At 43.0% G+C, this 19,398-nt stretch overlaps 1 protein-coding gene across 6 annotated transcripts; it reads left to right on the top strand.

Annotated features, from left to right (window-relative positions):
* Nucleotides 1–449: 449 nt before the first annotated feature.
* LOC110486432 (CREB-regulated transcription coactivator 2) lies at nt 450–18,232 on the top strand. Of its 6 annotated transcripts, none has more exons than XM_090195935.1 (14): nt 450–868; nt 4,163–4,264; nt 4,480–4,593; nt 4,824–4,885; nt 5,976–6,044; nt 6,455–6,555; nt 6,749–6,775; nt 6,914–7,043; nt 7,926–8,189; nt 10,121–10,599; nt 11,289–11,852; nt 14,597–14,671; nt 14,803–15,004; nt 15,279–18,232. In XM_090195935.1, the coding sequence occupies exons 9-14, from the start codon at nt 8,135–8,137 to the stop codon at nt 15,476–15,478; spliced, it is 1,575 nt and encodes a 524-aa protein (XP_090052061.1). In that variant the 5' UTR covers nt 450–868; nt 4,163–4,264; nt 4,480–4,593; nt 4,824–4,885; nt 5,976–6,044; nt 6,455–6,555; nt 6,749–6,775; nt 6,914–7,043; nt 7,926–8,134; the 3' UTR covers nt 15,479–18,232. The 6 variants fall into 6 exon arrangements, with proteins under 6 accessions (XP_090052061.1, XP_090052055.1, XP_021413712.3 ...); XM_021558037.3 differs by having other exon boundaries at nt 460–868; nt 7,926–8,179; XM_021558045.3 differs by having other exon boundaries at nt 475–868; nt 7,926–8,164.
* The last annotated feature ends 1,166 nt before the right edge of the window (nt 18,233–19,398 follow it).

Raw genomic sequence — 19,398 nt, 5'->3', positions numbered from 1 at the left:
CTTTGAATTAGCCCTCTATTCTCTTGTAAAACTTGAGTTTGAATAATTGAAATGCCTGCTCTTGTTTTTATGTTCACTTTTATATCAGCACTTGTTTATCTGTACCTGGTTTACTGATTTAAAAGTAATCTGAAATAATTGAACATGTTTCCTAGTTCTTTTTCACCTGGAGAGCAATAGGATTAGTGATGAGTAGGATAGTGATCAGACAACCAGTCTGGCAGTGTATTTTACTACTGAATAATGGTTTATATGCAGCCTTTTTATTTTGAGAAAACCAACCAATACAATAGTTGTATTTTGGAACAATTTAAAGTTTTTTTAAAATCAATATCCATTACACAGTACTGTAATTTCTGTGTTGACCTAGCTTTACATAAAAAAAATAAAATAAACTACATGCCCCAGATTGGCTTGGGCGCTCACTTTCTCCTCCCCCCCACCAAGTCAGATGGTTTCGACTAGCTAGTTACCACAGCTACAAAGTCGAAATTGTCTGTCGTACAAATTCATGAAAACAAAAATAACTTTTTGGTCTTCACTTATGGTTAACTGTGTTACTGTTAGGTTTAAAATCACATTTTAAGAAGATAAATTGTAGAAATAGGCGGCCCGTATCACTTTGTGGCTATAGCAACTAACGTTAGTGACAAACAAGTCAGATCATCCCACTGCGTGAAGTCGTTCGGCAAATATGTCTGCTACGGATGTAGGCGGTTGTGGACCCGGAGCAGGACCCAGTTCGGGTGCTGGGTCCGGGGCATCAAACCCTCGAAAATTTAGCGAGAAAATAGCTCTACATACCCAACGTCAGGCTGAAGAGACTGCTGCTTTTCATGAGGTTATGATGGACATCACCTCTACCAGGGTAAGTCGGAGGGGGAGGCAGGAGAGGAAAGCTGGAGTAAGTACAGGCCCGGGGCTTGTCAAGAGGGTAAACAAAAAATACGAAAATGATAAACCAATAGAAGTTTAGCGAACCTAGCCAAGAATGAACGGTATCCACGATTTGCCTCTATCTGTTGGAGTTTGAATGTCTTCCTATTTATTACACCTATCTAACGTTAACTACGATGTTGATTGCTATCTTATCTAACGTGTCAAAAGTGTAATGCGAACCAGCTAGCTAGTTAACTAAAGTTAGCGTAAATTGACTAGTTAGCTAGCCCTAAGTTAGCCATATGTGGCTAAGTAGTATTTCAAATTCAGTAGCTAATGTTAACTAGTTCGTTACGTTACTTAACGTTAGCGTGCTAACTACTTAGCAAGCTAATGTTAACGAGACATTGTAACGTTAGTTATAACTAACTGTTTTAATACATCTTCAAACCTGCTGAACTGTGTGAGTGGTTGATAATGTTAGTTACCAGCCATGTTTTGGCTTAACGTTAGTTTTTCAGTGCTTAGCGAACTAGTTGGTCAGACAGACGGTGCATCAAGTGAAGTGGCACATAGTGGTTGCTGTCAACCACCACAGCAGAACAGATTGCAAACTCTTGGCATAACTGCAACCCACTCCATTATTTTTCAACTGAGTTTAACATTCACAAAATGGTGTGTTTATAGGAACTCCACGGCTGTATTAAGTACGCCGATTCTGTTCCAAAATGTTTAGCAACGTTAACCGTTTACTCCAAACATACATTTTTGTTCAACGAAAAATAGTTTCTATTGGACAAATTCAGGTAGGTCCCTCCCCGTTTTTCATCGTTTGCGCTGTTCGTGTACGTTTGATTCTTTAACGTGTTTCCGTTGCAAGACATAATAAATACACCCCAGGGTTCATTCTAAGGATCTTTCAATTTGAAGTGAATAAAGTTTGAACTGCTTTTCAAACAGATACTAATTAATAATTTGGTTATTAATGAATTCAACATATTTTTTGGAACATTCAATCTTTTAGAAGCATGATAATGGCCAGAATTTCCCCCCTCTATGAATATCCTATATATTTTGAGGTGACTGTGATACAGACTGAGTGGGAGGAATAGAAAGGAGAAGAGTGGGCAAATCAAATTCAGTGACGACTCACCCTCCTAAATTGCATTTTTGGGCAGCACATTCAAGGGCTCAAGTCTTACACTGACTCATCCAAACCCCTCATACCACCCCACTTTCTTCATTCCCCTTTGCCATCTCAACCACTGTCGTTTCTGGGAATTCCTTTGAGTCCTGTCCTTTACAACCTCCCCATCTAATATACTTTTTGTCAGGGTGGTCAGCCTAATAGCAAGGCAGGCATGCGGTTACCGGTAAATGGAGACGGAGCATGCTGTGAAACTAATGTGCTATGTGTGTGCGAGTAGAGTAATGCAGAATTACGCTGAGACTTCACTTTAAAATGTATTCCAAACAAAAACCATTGATTTAAAAGTTTAACAAACTATTCAATTCTGTGCACGATGACTACTTTGAACAATTTTCACAGTAAATAAAAAAACATTTTACTTTAAAAACTGTACAGGCGCAAAGTTTTTTTTGGGGCGGCAGGGTAGCCTAGTGGTTAGAGCGTTGGACTAGTAACCGGAAGGTTGCGAGTTCAAACCCCCGAGCTGACAAGGTACAAATCTGTCGTTCTGCCCCTGAACAGGCAGTTAACCCACTGTTCCCAGGCCGTCATTGAAAATAAGAATTTGTTCTTAACTGACTTGCCTGGTTAAATAAAGGTAAAATAAAAATAAAAAAGTTTCGTAACAGAATTATGGAAAATTCTCACTCAGTTTTATTTGTTTCCAGACTTTGGAACCCCATCCTGTAAATGTGCTTTTGTAAAATGTTCAGTGGAAATTGTTAAAAGTAGTACATGTGAATAGAGTTCTATGGTTTGTCAAACTTAGAAATCAATGTTTGTTTGTTTTGGTATACATTTTAAAGTGAATAATCAGAGTCTGTAAATCCGTTACCATGGATTTACCCACTTCCATTCATTCATTGTATTTATTAATCAATTTGGTTGTACAACCTGTATATGTGTGGAGAATTCATATTGTCATCAGTGTAAGGAATACTGAAAGCGCTAGCTACTTAAATCGTCTTCGCCTGCAAAAGAGAAAGGGGATTTAAAGATGGAATCCGCAGTAGGGGAAACAGCGCCACCTTCCGCCCCATGGCCATTGTTATTGCTTTTGTTTTGTTGACGAAGCGAAGGTGAGGAGCGTCACCCATAGAAAAAATTGTATCACATATTCTGCTGTTCTATTGCTCGTGCAATGTCAGAGGGGAAAGAAACTGTGTTAACTTCTTTGTGGTTGTAATATCACAGTTTCACAATGAAGGATTCAAGCTTTAAGGCTTTTGGACATTTTTAGATGGGTTTGTAAAATATGACACAGTCGGCCTATCTTATTTGTATGCTGGAACAGTAGTGGTTCATATGAATCCATTTCAGAAGGGAACTTTGTAAGGGCAGATTTAATCTTAAGTCCTATGAAGACCTTGTCTCATTCTTCTGCTGTCATAATATTTTACACTGCCAATGTCACATTTGGGAGGTACACAAAGCAGTATTTTCTCACTGTCACCTCACTGGAAATGTTTTGTCCTACTTGGAATGTATTAGGCAACTCCTGGGTGTTATTAGCAATATCCAATATCCTGGTGGGGATATTGTTGCTTTGTGACTGTTTTCAAAGTTCTTATTTTTCTTAGAAATAATAATTTAACAGCTTTTCCTCAATACTTGTGGTTTTCCCTGTGAATGATTGTCTTTTTTTTTAATATTTTTTTTTACAGTAATGAACTCACTGCCATCTGTTTTAAAGGTTGAGAGACTGCATGAAAGATGTCAGAGGCAGGACAGCACATTTTATAAAATGCCAAGCTTTTACTCAAAAGAACAAGGTCTGAAAAGACACCAAGATGTTTGGCTGTCATTAATGAAAATGGCCAGATAGTGTCTTACTAAAAGAACCGGCCAGCTCATTTCAAACATTCTACATTCTAACATTCTAGGACAACCACAGCTTTGCAGCTGATAAAGCACACTACAAGAAACTCTTGAGGATCTTGTTACCCACTTATCTCAACCCACTGATGTGGCTTCTGTCTCTGTGTAGGCTATGCAGCAATCCAGCAGTGAAGTATGTCAAGGGCACAAGTATTACAGTTTGTCTTACAAAAGACATTAGGTATTCAAAGTCTTCATCTCCTCTTTGTTCTCCAGATCCAGGCTCAGAAAGTGCGTCTGGCTAGAACCCAGGGCCCATACTATGGGGGCTCTCTACCCAACGTTAATCAGATCGGCAGGAACCCGGGCGACTTTCAGGTGAGAGAGGTTCACCTTTTTGTATCCTCTGTGTGTGTGTGTGTGTGTGTGGGGGTCCACATTAATATATAGCCTAAAAATCTATCCATACAATCACTTGACGCCAATTTAAACACCATGGCGTCTCTCCCTCTTCTCTTGCACCCCTCTTTATCCTCTCTCCCTTTGTTTCTCTGTTCTCCTACTTGTTTCCATCATCGGTCCCCCTCTCTTAGGGTTTATTCCACTCTAACCTGGACTCCAGTCGTTCCACACGGCACCACGGCCTGGTAGAGCGGGTCCAGAGGGACAGACGCTTCATCTCCCCAGGGCGTCCCTACAGGAAACAAGTATCCTTCACAATACCTCTGAGACCAGAACATCTTCAGACCTTGTTGCACAATCTAGGAGCTAATCCAGAGTTTTGCTCTACTTAGGCAAAGGACTGCTTTGATGATATATTATTTTGTCATTTTCTGTGTTGTGCTGACCAAATCCCTTGTTGTTAATCTCTGATTGTGGATGAGAAGAGTAAAAAGTGTAACAATTTAGTTGTTGCCTTAACTTGTGTGCTCCTCAGGTGGACAGCTCTCCGTACAACTCAGCCTATCTGTCCCCGCCTCCGGACACCAGTTGGAGAAGGTAATGATCTGGAGTGGACCCCAATCTGCAGAGACATGGGTGTCCTCAGGGAGCCTGTTTTATTTTTTATGTATTGTGCTTAGTTTTTTTCCTCTGCAGCATTATAGCTTGGTCTCACGGTAACAATGCATGCTAACGTGATTGGGACTGACTAACAAGACACCTGATTTTAGCTTTCCTTCATAGCCTTGAATTTAGTTGCTTTTCAGAACTTTGTTGTTTTATTTTCTCCACTTTCCTCCCTTTTTTCTGGCATCTGAATACACTTACACTCTTTTTTTTCTTCAAGTTTTGGAAAGAAACTCGCACCTCTTTTCCCTTCTTGCCAATCCTCTTTTTTCTTTCTTTTTTCTTTTCTTTCTTTCTCTGCTAAATGGAAAAGGACAAACTCTTTGAGAAAGGGAAACTGGCTTTGACATGAAATTATACGACTCTTACACACCTCGCAACAGTTCCGTTTTATCTTATTCTCTGAAAAAATAAAGGCATGTCGAGATGACTTATAAAGCAGCGTTGATGCATGAATGAAATGAAGGCCGCTCTAAACCAGCGTTTCTCATCCCTGCTTGCTTGGATGCTGCGCTTTGGGAAATAGCCTCCATCAATCAGGTGAATGGAGGGAGCTGCTCCTGAAGTTTGTTTGTGGTGGATTTGGCACAAGTCTGTCCGATTCTTTCCAGATCAGCACTGGGGCTGGAAACACTGATAAACATCTTTGTAAATTCAACTGACGTGAACCAATCGCTGCGAGACCCCAGTTTAGCAGAGAATTTAACAGCCTCTTTCATAATAGCCAGTCTTACATGAGCACACACGCATGAGCGCAAGCTCACTCTTGTGAATGCATACATTTGTGCAGATGAGCATGCAGTAACACACACCCACAAATGCACTCAATATTCTCTGCATCCAAAAAACAGCATCTATGGATGGGCCATGTGTTCTGTAGAATGTCAGTATCTCTCTCTTCCTCCCTCTATCTCTGCGTCTCCTATGCTCGCCGTTCGTCCCAAGCCTTCACTCTCTTTTATTTCTCTCTTATAATCCTTCTCTGGAGAATAACGGCCATTTTTGTTGTTGATCACAAAAGGAACTGTTCGGGCAACTTCCCAGGAGACAAAAGCCCGTTGTTTCGCCTCCCCACCATGGCACTCAACAGGTGAATCCCACCCTCTCCATCTTTCTTCTCTTCTCCCCCTCAACATAGGGCATCAACTCACTGTCCTGGGGCAGACATTAATAGACGATTGTGCCAGTGCAAGATATGACCATTCAAAGATCTTCCAAGAGCTTGTATATTGAATGAGTTTTTCCTTTTTTATATTGAATGAATTTATATTTAAGACGGAGTTCCAATATATCATGGATGGAGTTAGTTTGTGGCTGAGCAGAAACAAAAGTAAGGTAGTGATGTCATGATGTGGTTACCGGAGGACTTTTCTAATGAGTCATGGATTGACTTGAGTAGTTGGTTCCTGTTTGGTGAATGTGTATGTGGGTTGATGTGGCAATGGAAAGAGACCCCCTGGATACATATTTCTCCTCTCCTAATGCTTTTTCTCTATGCAGGACCAACTCAGACTCTGCCCTCCACACCAGTGTGATGAACCCCCCTGCAGGAGACCCCTTCAACGCTGGACACACACTCACCCTTCAGGGCAGACTCACTGGTGAGGACTCACTAAAGACTAAACCAACAGCATACGTGTTTAGTTAACACATCGGAGTGGGAGTTGGGGGTTTGCCACTGAGAAGTGTCTGCTAAATTACCATATTGTCATAATTGTTTAAGTGTGATTGTGCCTTAAGCCCATTCCCAGTTTGCCTCGGTACTCTGACTTGTATCTCTCTGTGCTCCTCTAGGTCAGAGTGAAGGAGAGGGGAGAAGAAGTGAGTCTAACAGTCACACTCACTGTACACTAACAATTCTGTCCTACTTTAAACACACCACAAATAATCTTGACAATGGAAAAAAATCCTTATGACTTGGAGACATTGATTTGTGATCATGTTGTTTGTCATCCACAGTGTTTCCGTACCCAGTTCCCCCCATTGAGGAGAACATTCTGGATCAGGGCAAACTGCTCAAACCCTGGGACACCAAGAAGTTGCCCCTGCTGTCTTCTCGACCCAAGTCCTGTGAAGTTCCCGGTATCAAGTAAGTAAATCCTTCTGAAACACATCCAAGTCATTTCTACAGCTTTTCCCACAGGAGAGAATAACTTATGTGAAAATGTCTGTGGCTCTAGAAGTTTGCACACAATTATCTACAGAATTCTGTTTCAGTGCAGACAAACAGTTATTAAAAACCTGCGATGTTGTGCGTTCATTTAGACCTAATGTAATTTGTTGTTGCTGCTTACATTAATGTAATTTGTTTAATGTGAAGCAGCAATATATGGAGGGGAGTCTGATAGGAGACATAGTATTGTACTATGGCTAGCGTGTGCCCTCAGGTATGACATATGAATGCATGGCTGATTTTCTGTTGAACACTTTCTGCTGATGTAAAAGCCTCAAGCTCAAGCTCCATTTGTTTTCCATTGAAACATCCATTTGAAATATCTTCCTCCGTTTTCAGCCTCTGTTTGTCTATCCTCCTCTTCTTCGTCATGACTAGCATGACTTTCGTTGCGCATTCTTTTATCTTTCTCTCATAGCTGGGGTTTAGATTGGAACGTGTGTGTAGTGGACATTCTTTATTTTTTCCTCATTCACTTGCTCTCTATCTCTCCATTTCTTTTTTTTATTTTCTTGTTCTCTCTCTGTAATTTATCCTCTCGCTCGCTTTCTCCCCTCTTGGTCTATTCTGTTATTTTTCTCTGTGTTCTCTCTCTCTCTCTCTCTCTCTCTCTCTGTCTGTGTGTGTGTGTGTGCGTGTGTCTGGAGGCTGCTGTTGAGTGTGGGTCAGTTTAGCTCTGGGACGCTGAGGTCATCCTGTCTGTAAATCACACGCCCCAGTGTCTAATTCTTGACGAATGTGAGACACCACTGTGGTTTCTCTTGTCTATCTAAATAGTTTCTCCATCTCCTCCTCCAGTATCTTCCCCTCCCCTGACCAGCAGTCCAGCACCCCCCATGCTCCCTCAGCCCTGAACACGGGGGGCTCCCTGCCCGACCTCTCCAGCCTGCACTTCCCGTCACCGCTGCCCACCCCACTGGACCCAGACGAGCCGGGGTACCCCTCATCCCTGAGTGGGGGCAGCAGCACGGGCAACCTGGCCTCCACCCTGACCCAGCTGGGCATCAATGCCAGCAACGCCTTCTGCCACTCGCCAGGTACAGGGACGCCAGGTACAGGGAGGTACTGTGGGACAGAGGCTGAAGCTTGTGTGTGTGTGTGTGCCATGTTGATCTTCAGCACTTCTCTCTTGCGTGTATGTTAGTGTGTGCGCTCATGCAGGCATGCTAGGAACAATTACAACCCTTTCCGTCGCACTAGTTAAAATGTCTAAGTTGTGACTCAAACGGAGGAAGCTAATGGGTGTTGGTGCAAGAGGGAGACAGGCCAATATTCATTTAGGTGGGCGCGTGCATGTAAGATGTATTTAGAAAATGGAGGTAAAGTGCAGGGCTGTGCATTCTGAAAAAGTAGCTGTCCTCGGGCCCTATAAAATCCCTGATGCGGACAGAATCAGAGAATCCAGACAAAACGGAATTCAACAATATCATTTTTTTTTATTGAACTTAGTAGGGAGTCAACTAACTGTATTGAACATTTATTAATTAGCCCAGGTTTATCATAAGACATGAACAGAATGCATCAGTGATTCGTATTTCATGCAAATTTCTGAAGAGGCAATGAGAATTCCCCCATCTGTGTATGTGCGGTGCGCGCAGTTACCACTTTGTGTAGCTATTACCGTTGATGCTAATGAAACAGTCTTCTTGTAGATGGAAAACCTTTCCCAAAAACCTACATTAAATGTTAACAACAAAGCCTATGCCTACCTGGCAGAATATCATGATTATTTGCATCAGTCCAGTGGGTGTTTGTTTTGCAAACTATCATAACAAAAACACAGCTGAACCGCTTCTTGCTAGCTGTGCAATGGAATTAAAGGGTAACTACACCCAAAAATCTAAATTTCAAAAACAATTCCCAGACCTCAAAAGTGGTCTCCTAATGTGGTTTAAGCATTGTTGTGGACTTAAAATCCTATTTAGTTGTTTTTCAATTCAAGTGTCGTTTGGAGAGTGAAAGCCTGAAAGAAACCGGCAGAAACAGAGACCTGTAAAACTCAACGGAATGTGTAAAATTAACTAACCGCAATCAGGAAAGAAATTAAACAGATTTTATATGGCCCTACTGACCTTATCTGTGTTGAGGTGATTTGGCTGACCACACACAGGTAATGTTAACTTCAGTCTAGAGGCAAGGCCTAGGGTGCATGTCAATAGTCTGAGGTGGCTTGCTCTTCTCGTCTCTTGAGAAAACAGTATGGTGAATGCTTACCAGATATTTGCTGGTATTATTCTAGTTCTTTCACATCAGTGCAAATTAAGGATAGGAGATGATGAAAGGAAACCTAGTTTGACTCTTGAGATGCACCCTGCAGATCAGGGCCTCTTCAGGGGACTGAGCTAGCGTTGTACCTCCTGATATGATCGCCAGGAGACAAACTGTGTTTGCAGTTTGTCATATTAAATGTTAAAACAATTAAATGTTGCAATACATTTTCATTGAATTTTAGATGTTTGTAGTCTTCTACACTGAACAAAAATATAAACGCAACATGCAACAATTTCAAAGATTTTAGTTATTTGAAATGTAAGGAAACCAGTCAATTGAAATAAATTCCTAATCAATGGATTTCACATGACTGGAAATCCAGATATGCCTCACAGATAAAGTACCTTAAAAAAAGGTAGGGGCGTGGAACAGAACCCAGTCAGTATCCGGTGTGACCACCATTTCCCACATCTCCTTTGCATAGAGTTGATCAGGCTGTTGATTGTGGCCTGTACTATTTTTGTCCCACTCCTTTTCAATGGCATACAAATTTGTGCGCAAATTTGAGAGAAATAATCTTTTTGTGCATATGGAACATTTCTAGGATTTTTTATTTCAGCTCATGAAACATGGGACCAACACTTTACATGTTGCGTTTATATTTTTGTTCAGTCTATTATGTACTCATTACCACAACTTTTCACACCAGGACTGAACATGTGTGTATTATTTTATGTAGCTCTATATTCAAATCTGTTTATCGGTCTTGTTTATTTGAACAGGTCTCCTGGCATCTCTTCAGGGGACTCTCAGTAACCCCTCCCTGCAGTCCTCGTTAAGCAACCCCAACATCCAATCATCTCTCAGCAGCCACTCCTTCCCCAACTCCCTCAGCTCCACCTCCTTGCACTCGTCGCTTAGCAACCCTTCCCTGCAGTCCTCCCTTAGCTCCTCCCCCTCCCTCCAGTCTTCCCTGAGCAACCAATCCCTGCACTCCTCCCTCAGCAACTCCTCCCTGAGTGGCCAGTCCCTCCACACCGCATCCAGTAACCCTAGTTACAATAGCGGGGTGGGAGGGTCCGGCTCGTGCTCCTCTTATTCGCCACTGCTAACTAGCCAGGGGCAGTCGCCTCTCAGCACGTTGCCACGGAGACGAGCTCAGCTCTCCCCTCTGATCCTACCCATGGGAGGGGAGTCTCGCCGACACCACTCCAAACAGTTCTCCCCCACCATCTCTCCTAACTTGTCCTCCATAACACAGGTAATGTCTACCTACGTTCTCCTTTTACCATGATTTAATCACAGGCCAGAATAAGCACTGCCCTGGGGTTGGGCGGTATCCAGATGTTCATACCTTCATGCCGTTCCTGTGCTGCACACACAACACAAATAGTAGACGTCAGGGATGCTCACTCTTGATCCAGGAGGGGATTTGTCTCTGCTGTAACCAAGAAGATTGATCTTGCAAGCTAGCCACTTAGTTAGCCTAAAGAACCTGACTAGACGTTAATTACTTCTCTCTCTGGTTGGAACTGTGCTATGCCAGAATGTGGACGCTACGGAGCCGGCGCAAGATATGGCTTGGAAAACGTACATCTATCCAGGAATGGGAGATGGCGCTGTACTCCTAATTATGATGAATCGAGTAGATTGAAATACTGCTAGTTTTTAACTAAACTGCCCTTTTTGTCAGCATGCAAGGGTAGTTGATGCTGCTATATTTATTGACTGTAGGTATTAAAAAATATATATATTCAAATTGCTGAAAAAAAATTTCCCAATTGTTTTGACGGTATTGAAAATCATACCATGAGTATTTCAAAATACCCTGGTGTATATATAGTTTATACTGTAAACCGCCCAAGCCTATACGGCACCATAACATTGGCCGACCTGCATGCCAATTGAGTTCGTATTCCATTTCCAATCAATGTGTTTATCTCCTCCCAGGGTGTCCCTCTGGACACCAGCAAACTCCCCATGGACCAGAGGCTCCCTCCCTACCCCTTCAGCCAACCCCAGCAGCAGCTTCATCAGCCAGGTCCTCCAGCATCCCATCAGCCCCAGCAGGCCTCTCAGGTAGGACAACAGCTCTCCCAGCCGCCCGTGGTACTGCAACAACAAAATCAACAACAGCATCAACACCAACACCATCAGCTGCATTTGCAACACCAGCTGCACCAGCAGCAATGTGCCCAGTCTCAGCAGGCCCTCCAGCAGCTGCACCTGCAGAACCTGCGCAATGCCCAGAACCAGCAGATGCAGCACCTGCAGCAGCACCATAGGGTGTCGGTCAAAATTGAGAAGCAGGGTGAGCAGGGCCAGAACTCTCAGTGCCTGCAGACGCAAGACCCGCAGTCAACCCAGCAGCAGCAACAACAACAGCAGCATCAGCAGCAACAACAGGACCAGCAAGACCAACTGCAGCAGATGGAGCAGCAAAGGCAGCAGGGATGTCTTCCCCAGCTGCAGCACATCAGCCAGTCCCTGGCCACAGACCTGGGCCTCTACAACGTGAGTGGAGTCAGAGCTAGCCCATACACACAACACACTACCACCAATTGGCCCAATAAAGCCACAATTTCCTCTGTCCTCCTACTATCGGTCAGTCACGGTTAACCTACCTCGCCTCTCTGGGGCAGAGGGGCATGACGGCCACCATGGCTTGATGTTTTTGTAAACACATGGTGTTTAAAGCAAGCGCAATGTTGTAAACGTTGGTTATGATAGAAACTGAGGTCAACTGGAATGATCCGGATGATGTAATCATCTGTACAGCTATTATCAAGACAATAACTAGTGACAGCCTGATGGCTTCTGGTCACACCAGGACATATTTTTTTAAAGAGTTTACTCTGTCATCTAGCTAGAATTAGCTCACTATTTTATATTGCATATTTGTGTAATCAGTTAATTTATTTATACTTTTGGCCATGCAAATTGATCATTGTTCAGCCTCTTAGTGTGTGACATCCTCAAGTATCAAATAGTATAATATCATCTCTTTACACTTGACACATTACTCTGCTGTCATGAGCTATATAGTACCAGTCAAAAGTTTGGACACCTACTCATTACAGGGTTTTTCTTTATTTTTACTATTTTCTACATTGTAGAATAATAGTGAATACATCAAAACCATGAAATAACACACATGGAATCATGTAGTAACCAAAAAAGTGTTAAACAAATCAAAATATATTTTATATTTGAGATTCTTCAAAGTAGTCACTCTTTGTCTTGATTACAGCTTTTCACACTCTCGGCATTCTCTCAACTAGCTTCATGAGGTAGTCACCTGGAATGAATTTCAATTTGTTAAAAGTTCATTTGTGGAATTTCTTTCCTTAATGCGTTTGAGGCAATCAGTTGTGTTGACAAGGTAGGGGTGGTGTACAGAAGATAGCCCTATTTGGTAAAAGACCAAGTCCAGCTCAAATAAGCAAAGAGAAATGACAGTCCATCATTACTTTAAGACATGAAGGTCAGTCAATCCAGAACATTTCAAGAACTTTGAAAGTTTCTTGAAGTGCAGTAGCAAAAACCATCAAGCGCTATGATGACACTGGCTCTCATGAGGACCGCCACAGGAAAGGACGACCCAGAGTTACCGCTGCTGCAGAGGATAAGTTCATTAGAGTTAACTGCACCTCAGAAATCGGCAATTAACTGCACCTCAGATTGCACCTCAAAGAGTTCAAGTAACAGACACATCTCAACATCAACTGTAAAGAGGAGACTGTGTGAATCAGGCCATCATGGTCGAATTTCTGCAAATAAACAACTACCAAAGGACACCAATAAGAAGAAGAGACTTGCTTGGGCCAAGAAACATGAGCAATGGACATTAGATCGGTAGAAATCTGTCCTTTGGTCTGATGAGTCCAAATTTGAGAATTTTGGTTCCAACTGCCGTGTCTTTGTGAGACGCAGAGTAGGTGAACGGATGATCTCTGCATGTGTGGTTCCCACCGTGAAGTATGGAGGTGTGGGGGTGCTTCAAGGCACACTTAACCAGCATAGCTACCATAGCATTCTGCAGCAATATGCCATCCCATCTGGTTTGCACTTAGGGAAAGGGGGATACCTAGTCAGTTGTACAACTGAATGCATTCAACTGAAATGTGTCTAACGCATTTAACCCAACCCCTCTGAATCTGAGAGGTGTGGGAGGCTGCCATAATCGACATCTACTTCTTCGGTGCCCGGGGAACAGTGGGTTAACTGCCTTGCTCGGGCAGAACGACAGATTTTTACCTTGTCAGCTCGGGCTTAGTGGGACAATCATTTGTTTTTCAACAGGACACTGACCCAACACACCTCCAGGCTGTGTAAGGGCTATTTGACCAAGAAGGACAGTGATGGAGTGCTACTTCAGATGACCTGGCCTCCACAATCACCCAACCTCAACCCAATTGAGATGGTTTGGAATGAGTTGGACTATAGAGTAAAGGAAAAGCAGCCAACAAGTTCTCAGCATATGTGGGAACTCCTTCCAGACTGTTGGAAAAGCATTCCAGGTAACTACCTCATGAAGCTGGTTGAAAGAATACAAAGCTGTCATCAAGGCAAAGAGTGCCTTTAAAGAATCTCAAATATATTTTGATTTGTTTAACACTTTTTTTAGTTACTACATGATTCCATATGTGTTATTTCATAGTTTTGATGTCTTCACTATTATCTACAATGCAGAAAATAGTAAAAAATATAGAAAAACCCTTGAATGAGTAGGTGCGTCAACTTTTGACTGGTACTGTATTTAAAACAGAACTTAGGCTATTCAAGAGGCCATCTTGTTATAACTGTGGCTCAATAATTTCCTACTTGATGCTTCACATTTCCTGGACCTGTATAGCTTCTCAATACATTTCCAATGCTCACTCAAGTCTCAACTTGGTTCCATAACTTGCCACTGGAGATTGTTTCACAACATCCTTCTGACTTTGAACATGCTCACAATTTTTTTAGCTGCAGAATGCGGTGTGTGAAACTTGAGGGAACGCTGATGTCATGCCCAAGTGAGGTGAAATGGATCCTGGGCTCTGTTGTTGAATGTCTCTATTAATAGCAGTCCAGAGAGCTGACTGTCTTAGTGTGCTGAAGGGCTGTGACATTGGGACCACAGTGAAATTGGCCTGTAGCATCAATGAAGCCCCACTTCACTGCTACAGTCATGTTGTAGGTGATGTCACTCAACATAACTTGGTATGACGTGTTGTTCTGTCTTTACACTAAAGTACCTGTGTTTTGTGTTGTAGGACACATTACTGTTAAACTCTCTGTTGGATGATCCCTACCTGGGCCTGCAGATCGCCTCCAGACAGAACCAACAGGTATACCATTTCTGCAGATACTATTTCTCTCAGGTTCTTATTTGTATTGACTACTGCACCTCTGCTTTCATTGCTGAGTTCTGTTGTACTGTATTTGTCTGCCTGAGTTCACGTTTGGTGTTTTGTCACAGTTCAACATGGAGACTCCGGGAGACAGCCTGTCGTTCAACCACGGTGGCTTGGGCTGTGGGAGTGGTAGAAAAGGCCAGGAGGAATCCTACCACCCCAACCATGGCTTCCTGGAGCTCCACGACTCAGGGGATAGGCAGCACCTTAACAACCAGAACTTTGGGGGAGAGGGATGCCACAACGTCCCTAACATCATCCTCACAGGTGAGATCTGGGCTACTACTTCAGCTATTACTCCCCTGTAGGAGAGAAATGCTTTCCAAGTACATAATTATAACTACAACTAACACTAACCCTGAGTGGCTCAGTTGGTAGAATATGGCACTTACAATGTAAAGGGTTGTGGATTTGGTTCCCGCTGGGGCCACCCATTCGAAAACGTATGCACACATGACTGAAAGTCCCTTTGGATAAAAGCGTCTGCTAAATGGCACATTTATTATTATGTATTATTAGCCCTCTTTTCTTTCTTCACCAGGAGACAGTTCGTTGGGCCTTTCCAAGGAGATCGCCAGCGCCCTGTCCCACGTGCCAGGGTTTGAGATGGACTCCTTTGCTCTGGACGACCCCCTCAGGATGGACCCCCTGGCCCTTGAGGGGCTGGGCATGCTGGACGGAGACTTCATGCTGACCGACCCCGCCGTGGAAGACTCCTTCCGCTCCGACCGCCTCAAGTGACCCCCCCCAGGAGTGGATACGGAGGAGTGAGGAGGGAAGGGGGTTGGAACGACCCCAGACTGAAGTGGAACAGGTGGGGTTGATCCCTGCTTTGTTTCCCCCTCCTTGGCGATTGACCCAACCACAGCATCTGCGAATAAAAGGTCAGGTGGGAGGTTTTTGACAGTCTAGTGCAGGGATCTCTGACTGGTCCCGGAGAGAAACTGGGAAGCAGGCTGTTGTTCTACCAGAGCACTAACACACCTGTCAAATAATCAGCTAATCACTGTCTTAAATCTGGATCTTGATTATTTGAATCGGGTGTGTTAGTGCTGGGCTTGAATAGAATTCTACATGCTCTCCAGGACCAGAGTTGGAGGCACCTGGTCTAGTGGGGACCTCTCCACATGCTTTTTGTGAGGTGATGTGGTGGTGGGGAAGGTTGGAGGACAGGACAGACATGTCAGTGGTGGAGCAAGTTCGTTTACGGTTCTTTCCGCTACATCCAGGCAGTTATCGAAAATGCACTTGTGATGCTTAAGAGAAAAAAAGAAAATATAGGCATTAGCTTGTACGAGTCTTATCTGCATGTAAACAAATGCACTTCGGATAATGCATAAACGCAGGGATCACGCATGAGGTCAGTTACACTTGAAAATGCCGTCTTAAAAACCATACCATATGCATTCTATGAGACAGGACTTTCCCGACTGGTCTTTCGGCTTTGTCTGTCGGTGTTCCATCATTCCAACGCCAGTATGGGGAGGCTGGAATATCGGCCATGTTCGCCATCTTTCTACTGCAAGAACATACAGTAGATCTGGGGTATTTTCTGGATTACATCAACCCAACCAGAGACTGTTCAACCAATAGTTGCCAATTGACATGTCATTAAGTGTTTCCATTTTATTTAAGTTTGGTGAAGGTAATTCAATGGCGGGCTTTTCAAGCTATAATTCGGATATAGTTCAGTCTTTCAACGGACAAGAGAAGAAAGTGTTTTTTTGAGAGGTGACTTTCTCAGTCCAAGTTGGACAAGTTGGCACTTACGGGGCCATTTTAGTGTCTGGATGGCATATTCGTCTGTAAGATTATCACTGTGTCTGTGTTCAAGACCCAGCTAAATTGACCTTTCTCATTTAACGTCTGTTAACTTGAATCGTCTTGATGGTTCCGAATTGAAAAAAAATGACTAAATCAATCGTCTAAGGATATTGTCCTCATATTGAACCAAGTAGTCCACAGAATCCATTATCCAACTCTCCTGTCTATAAAAACAACACAGAAAATAACACATTTCATTGCACCTGTCTGGTGTGTGACAAAATATTTTTGTATTCTTTTTTTAAACATTTTTATATGTCCCAACATGACAGCTGTTGCCATTCTGCCAGCCTGCTTCTATACCATTGAGCTTCTCAGTAAGTTTAACCTTTTGCTATGTACCACCCCTGTGTGCCTGCTATCTTCCCCTCAGATCTTAGACCTACCCTCTTCTGCACATTTCCTTTAAAGCAACTAGGGACTGTTTGTTTTTAAATGTGTGCTATTGACAAAGTGTCTGCCTTCCATCAAGAGAATTGGCATTGTTGATATGAAAAAGGCAGAGGAAAAGCCCTCAATACATTTCAATTACATGAATTGGAGTTGTATGTTTTATCATTGAGTAATTGGGAAACGGCAAGGCCAAAACCAAGTAGACTAATGCATAGCAACATTTTTGCCATAGTATATATTTTAACTGCTACTACTATCCCAATGCCTTGGAGCTTTAGTGTCTGTTTTAGTCAGGTAATCCTAGCCACTGTGATTGACACCTAACCCCTCCCACCTGTAGCACCTGTCTTGCCACAGCAAGGGCCATAGCCAGATTATAGTAACATATTTTTATGTAACAAAGTAGTTATTACTATGAAGTTTTATTTTTTAATTAAAGGTGGTCTGTCTTTGTATATAAATGGATAAATAATTGAGAGTATATTTAAGAAGAGAAGCCTTTTGGTTCCGCAACACCCTGAAACCGGTTGCATGATTTGAAAAGCAACAGGTTCTGAAAAATGTAGTCCATTTGCTATGCAAAGTGTTCTTGTGCATGTCTCGTGTGACTGTCTGGGAGTTGCCAAATACATTTTTTTATTTAGTACATTTGCATCATACTATTGTAGTGAAAATACATTTTTTTTTAACTAATTTTTTGGGGCTTTTTATCGGTTTTTAAATGGTCATATTTTGCTTTGGTGACAATGTTTGATATTGGTGTCTGACGACTACTGTAAGTTTGACATTTTGTGGCAGCAACAGGAAGTTAGTGCTTGAGATAATATCGTTCAACTTTCATAATGACAAAGGTTATGGAAATCAGCCCTTCTTTCCAGTGTGGACTGAAAGAGGCCATGTAAGCATTGCAATTTGGATATAGAAAGCTGTATGCAACTGTTACATCATAGATTGGTGGTAACATCCATCCTAAAATTAAGTAGTGCTGTTCTGAAGTTGTGTTAACATAGAGTTTAACCCCCTTATTGACAGATTTAGAAGTACCTCTAATTACCGTTATGCTTTATTTCAACCATATTGCTTTTACACTGATCATATGAGCCAAATGCAAATCCTTTTTGACAGGAGTGGTGGTTGAAGTGGTTTGAGTATCAAACCTATGGTAAAACCCATTCACTACTGCCCCCTATCCAACAGTAATAGTGTGGGTTTGCAAAGTCTCCTTTTACCACTGTGAGCCAATGTTGTGCCTCGATGTAAACTCAGCAAAAAAAGAAACGTCCTCACTGTCAACTGCGTTTATTTCCAGCAAACTTAACATGTGTAAATATTTGTATGAACATAAGATCCAACAACTGAGACAAACTGAACAAGTTCCACAGATATGTGACTAACAGAAATTGAATAATATGTCCCTGAACAAAGGGTGGGGGAGGGATGGAGGGAGGGAGGGGGGGGGGGGGGGGGGGGTGTCAAAATCAAAAGTAACAGTCAGTATCTGGTGTGGCCACCAGCTGCATTAAGTATTGCAGTGCATCTCCTCCTCAAGGATTGCACCAGATTTCCAAGTTCTTGCTGTGCGATTTCTGGGGGGGAATGGCCCTAGCCCTCACTCTCCAATCCAACAGGTCCCCAGACATGCTCAATAGGATTGAGATCTTGCAGGAAATTACTCACAGAACGAGCAGTATGGCTGGTGGCATTGTCATGCTGGAGGGTCATGTCAGGATGAGCCTGCAGGAAGGGTACCACATGAGAGAGGAGGATGTCTTCCCTGTAAGGCACAGGGTTGAGATTGCCTGCAATGACAACAAGCTCAGTCCAATGATGCTGTGACCCCTCCAGAGTACAGACCTCGTTGTAACGCTCATTCTTTCAATGATAAACGCGAATCCGACCATCACCTCCGGTGAGACAAAACCGCGACTCGTCAGTGAAGAGCACTTTTTTGCCAGTCCTGTCTGGTCCAGTGACGGTGGGTTTGTGCCCGTAGGTGACGTTGTTGCCGGTGATGTCTGGTGAGGACCTGCCTTACAACAGGCCTACAAGCCCTCAGTCCAGCCTCTCTCAACCTATTGCGGACAGTCTGAGCACTGATGGAGGGATTGTGCGTTCCTGGTGTAACTCGGGCAGTTGTTGTTGCCATCCTGTACCTGTCCTGCAGGTGTTATGTTTGGATGTACCGATCTTGTGCAGGTGTTGTTACACGTGGTCTGCCACTGCGAGGACGATCAGCTGTCCGTCCTGTCTCCCTGTAGCGCTGTCTTAGGCTTCTCATAGTATGGGAAACAGGGTTTAAACCCTTTTACAATGAAGATCTGTGAAGTTATTTAGATTGTTACGAATTATCTTTGAAGACGGTGTCCTGAAAAAGGGAATGTTTCTTTTTTTGCTGAGTTTATATCTTGCTTCTTACTAGGCTGGTGGTGTTGGTAAGACCACAA

This window comes from Oncorhynchus mykiss, chromosome 2 (genome assembly GCF_057628025.1).
Source record: "Oncorhynchus mykiss isolate SJ-2025 chromosome 2, ASM5762802v1, whole genome shotgun sequence".
Taxonomy (NCBI): domain Eukaryota; kingdom Metazoa; phylum Chordata; class Actinopteri; order Salmoniformes; family Salmonidae; genus Oncorhynchus; species Oncorhynchus mykiss.
Note: the sequence above shows the minus strand (reverse complement) of the source record. Positions and strands in the feature narration are given on the sequence as shown.

What these genes read in the sequence shown, in the direction of transcription:
- LOC110486432 (XM_021558037.3), top strand. Translation starts at nt 695, where the DNA reads ATGTCTGCTACGGATGTAGGCGGTTGTGGACCCGGAGCAGGACCCAGT. An exon ending in TGGACATCACCTCTACCAGG is followed by an intron (nt 869 to 4,162) that starts GTAAGTCGGAGG and finishes TTTGTTCTCCAG; the next exon opens with ATCCAGGCTCAGAAAGTGCG. An exon ending in GGAACCCGGGCGACTTTCAG is followed by an intron (nt 4,265 to 4,479) that starts GTGAGAGAGGTT and finishes CCCCTCTCTTAG; the next exon opens with GGTTTATTCCACTCTAACCT.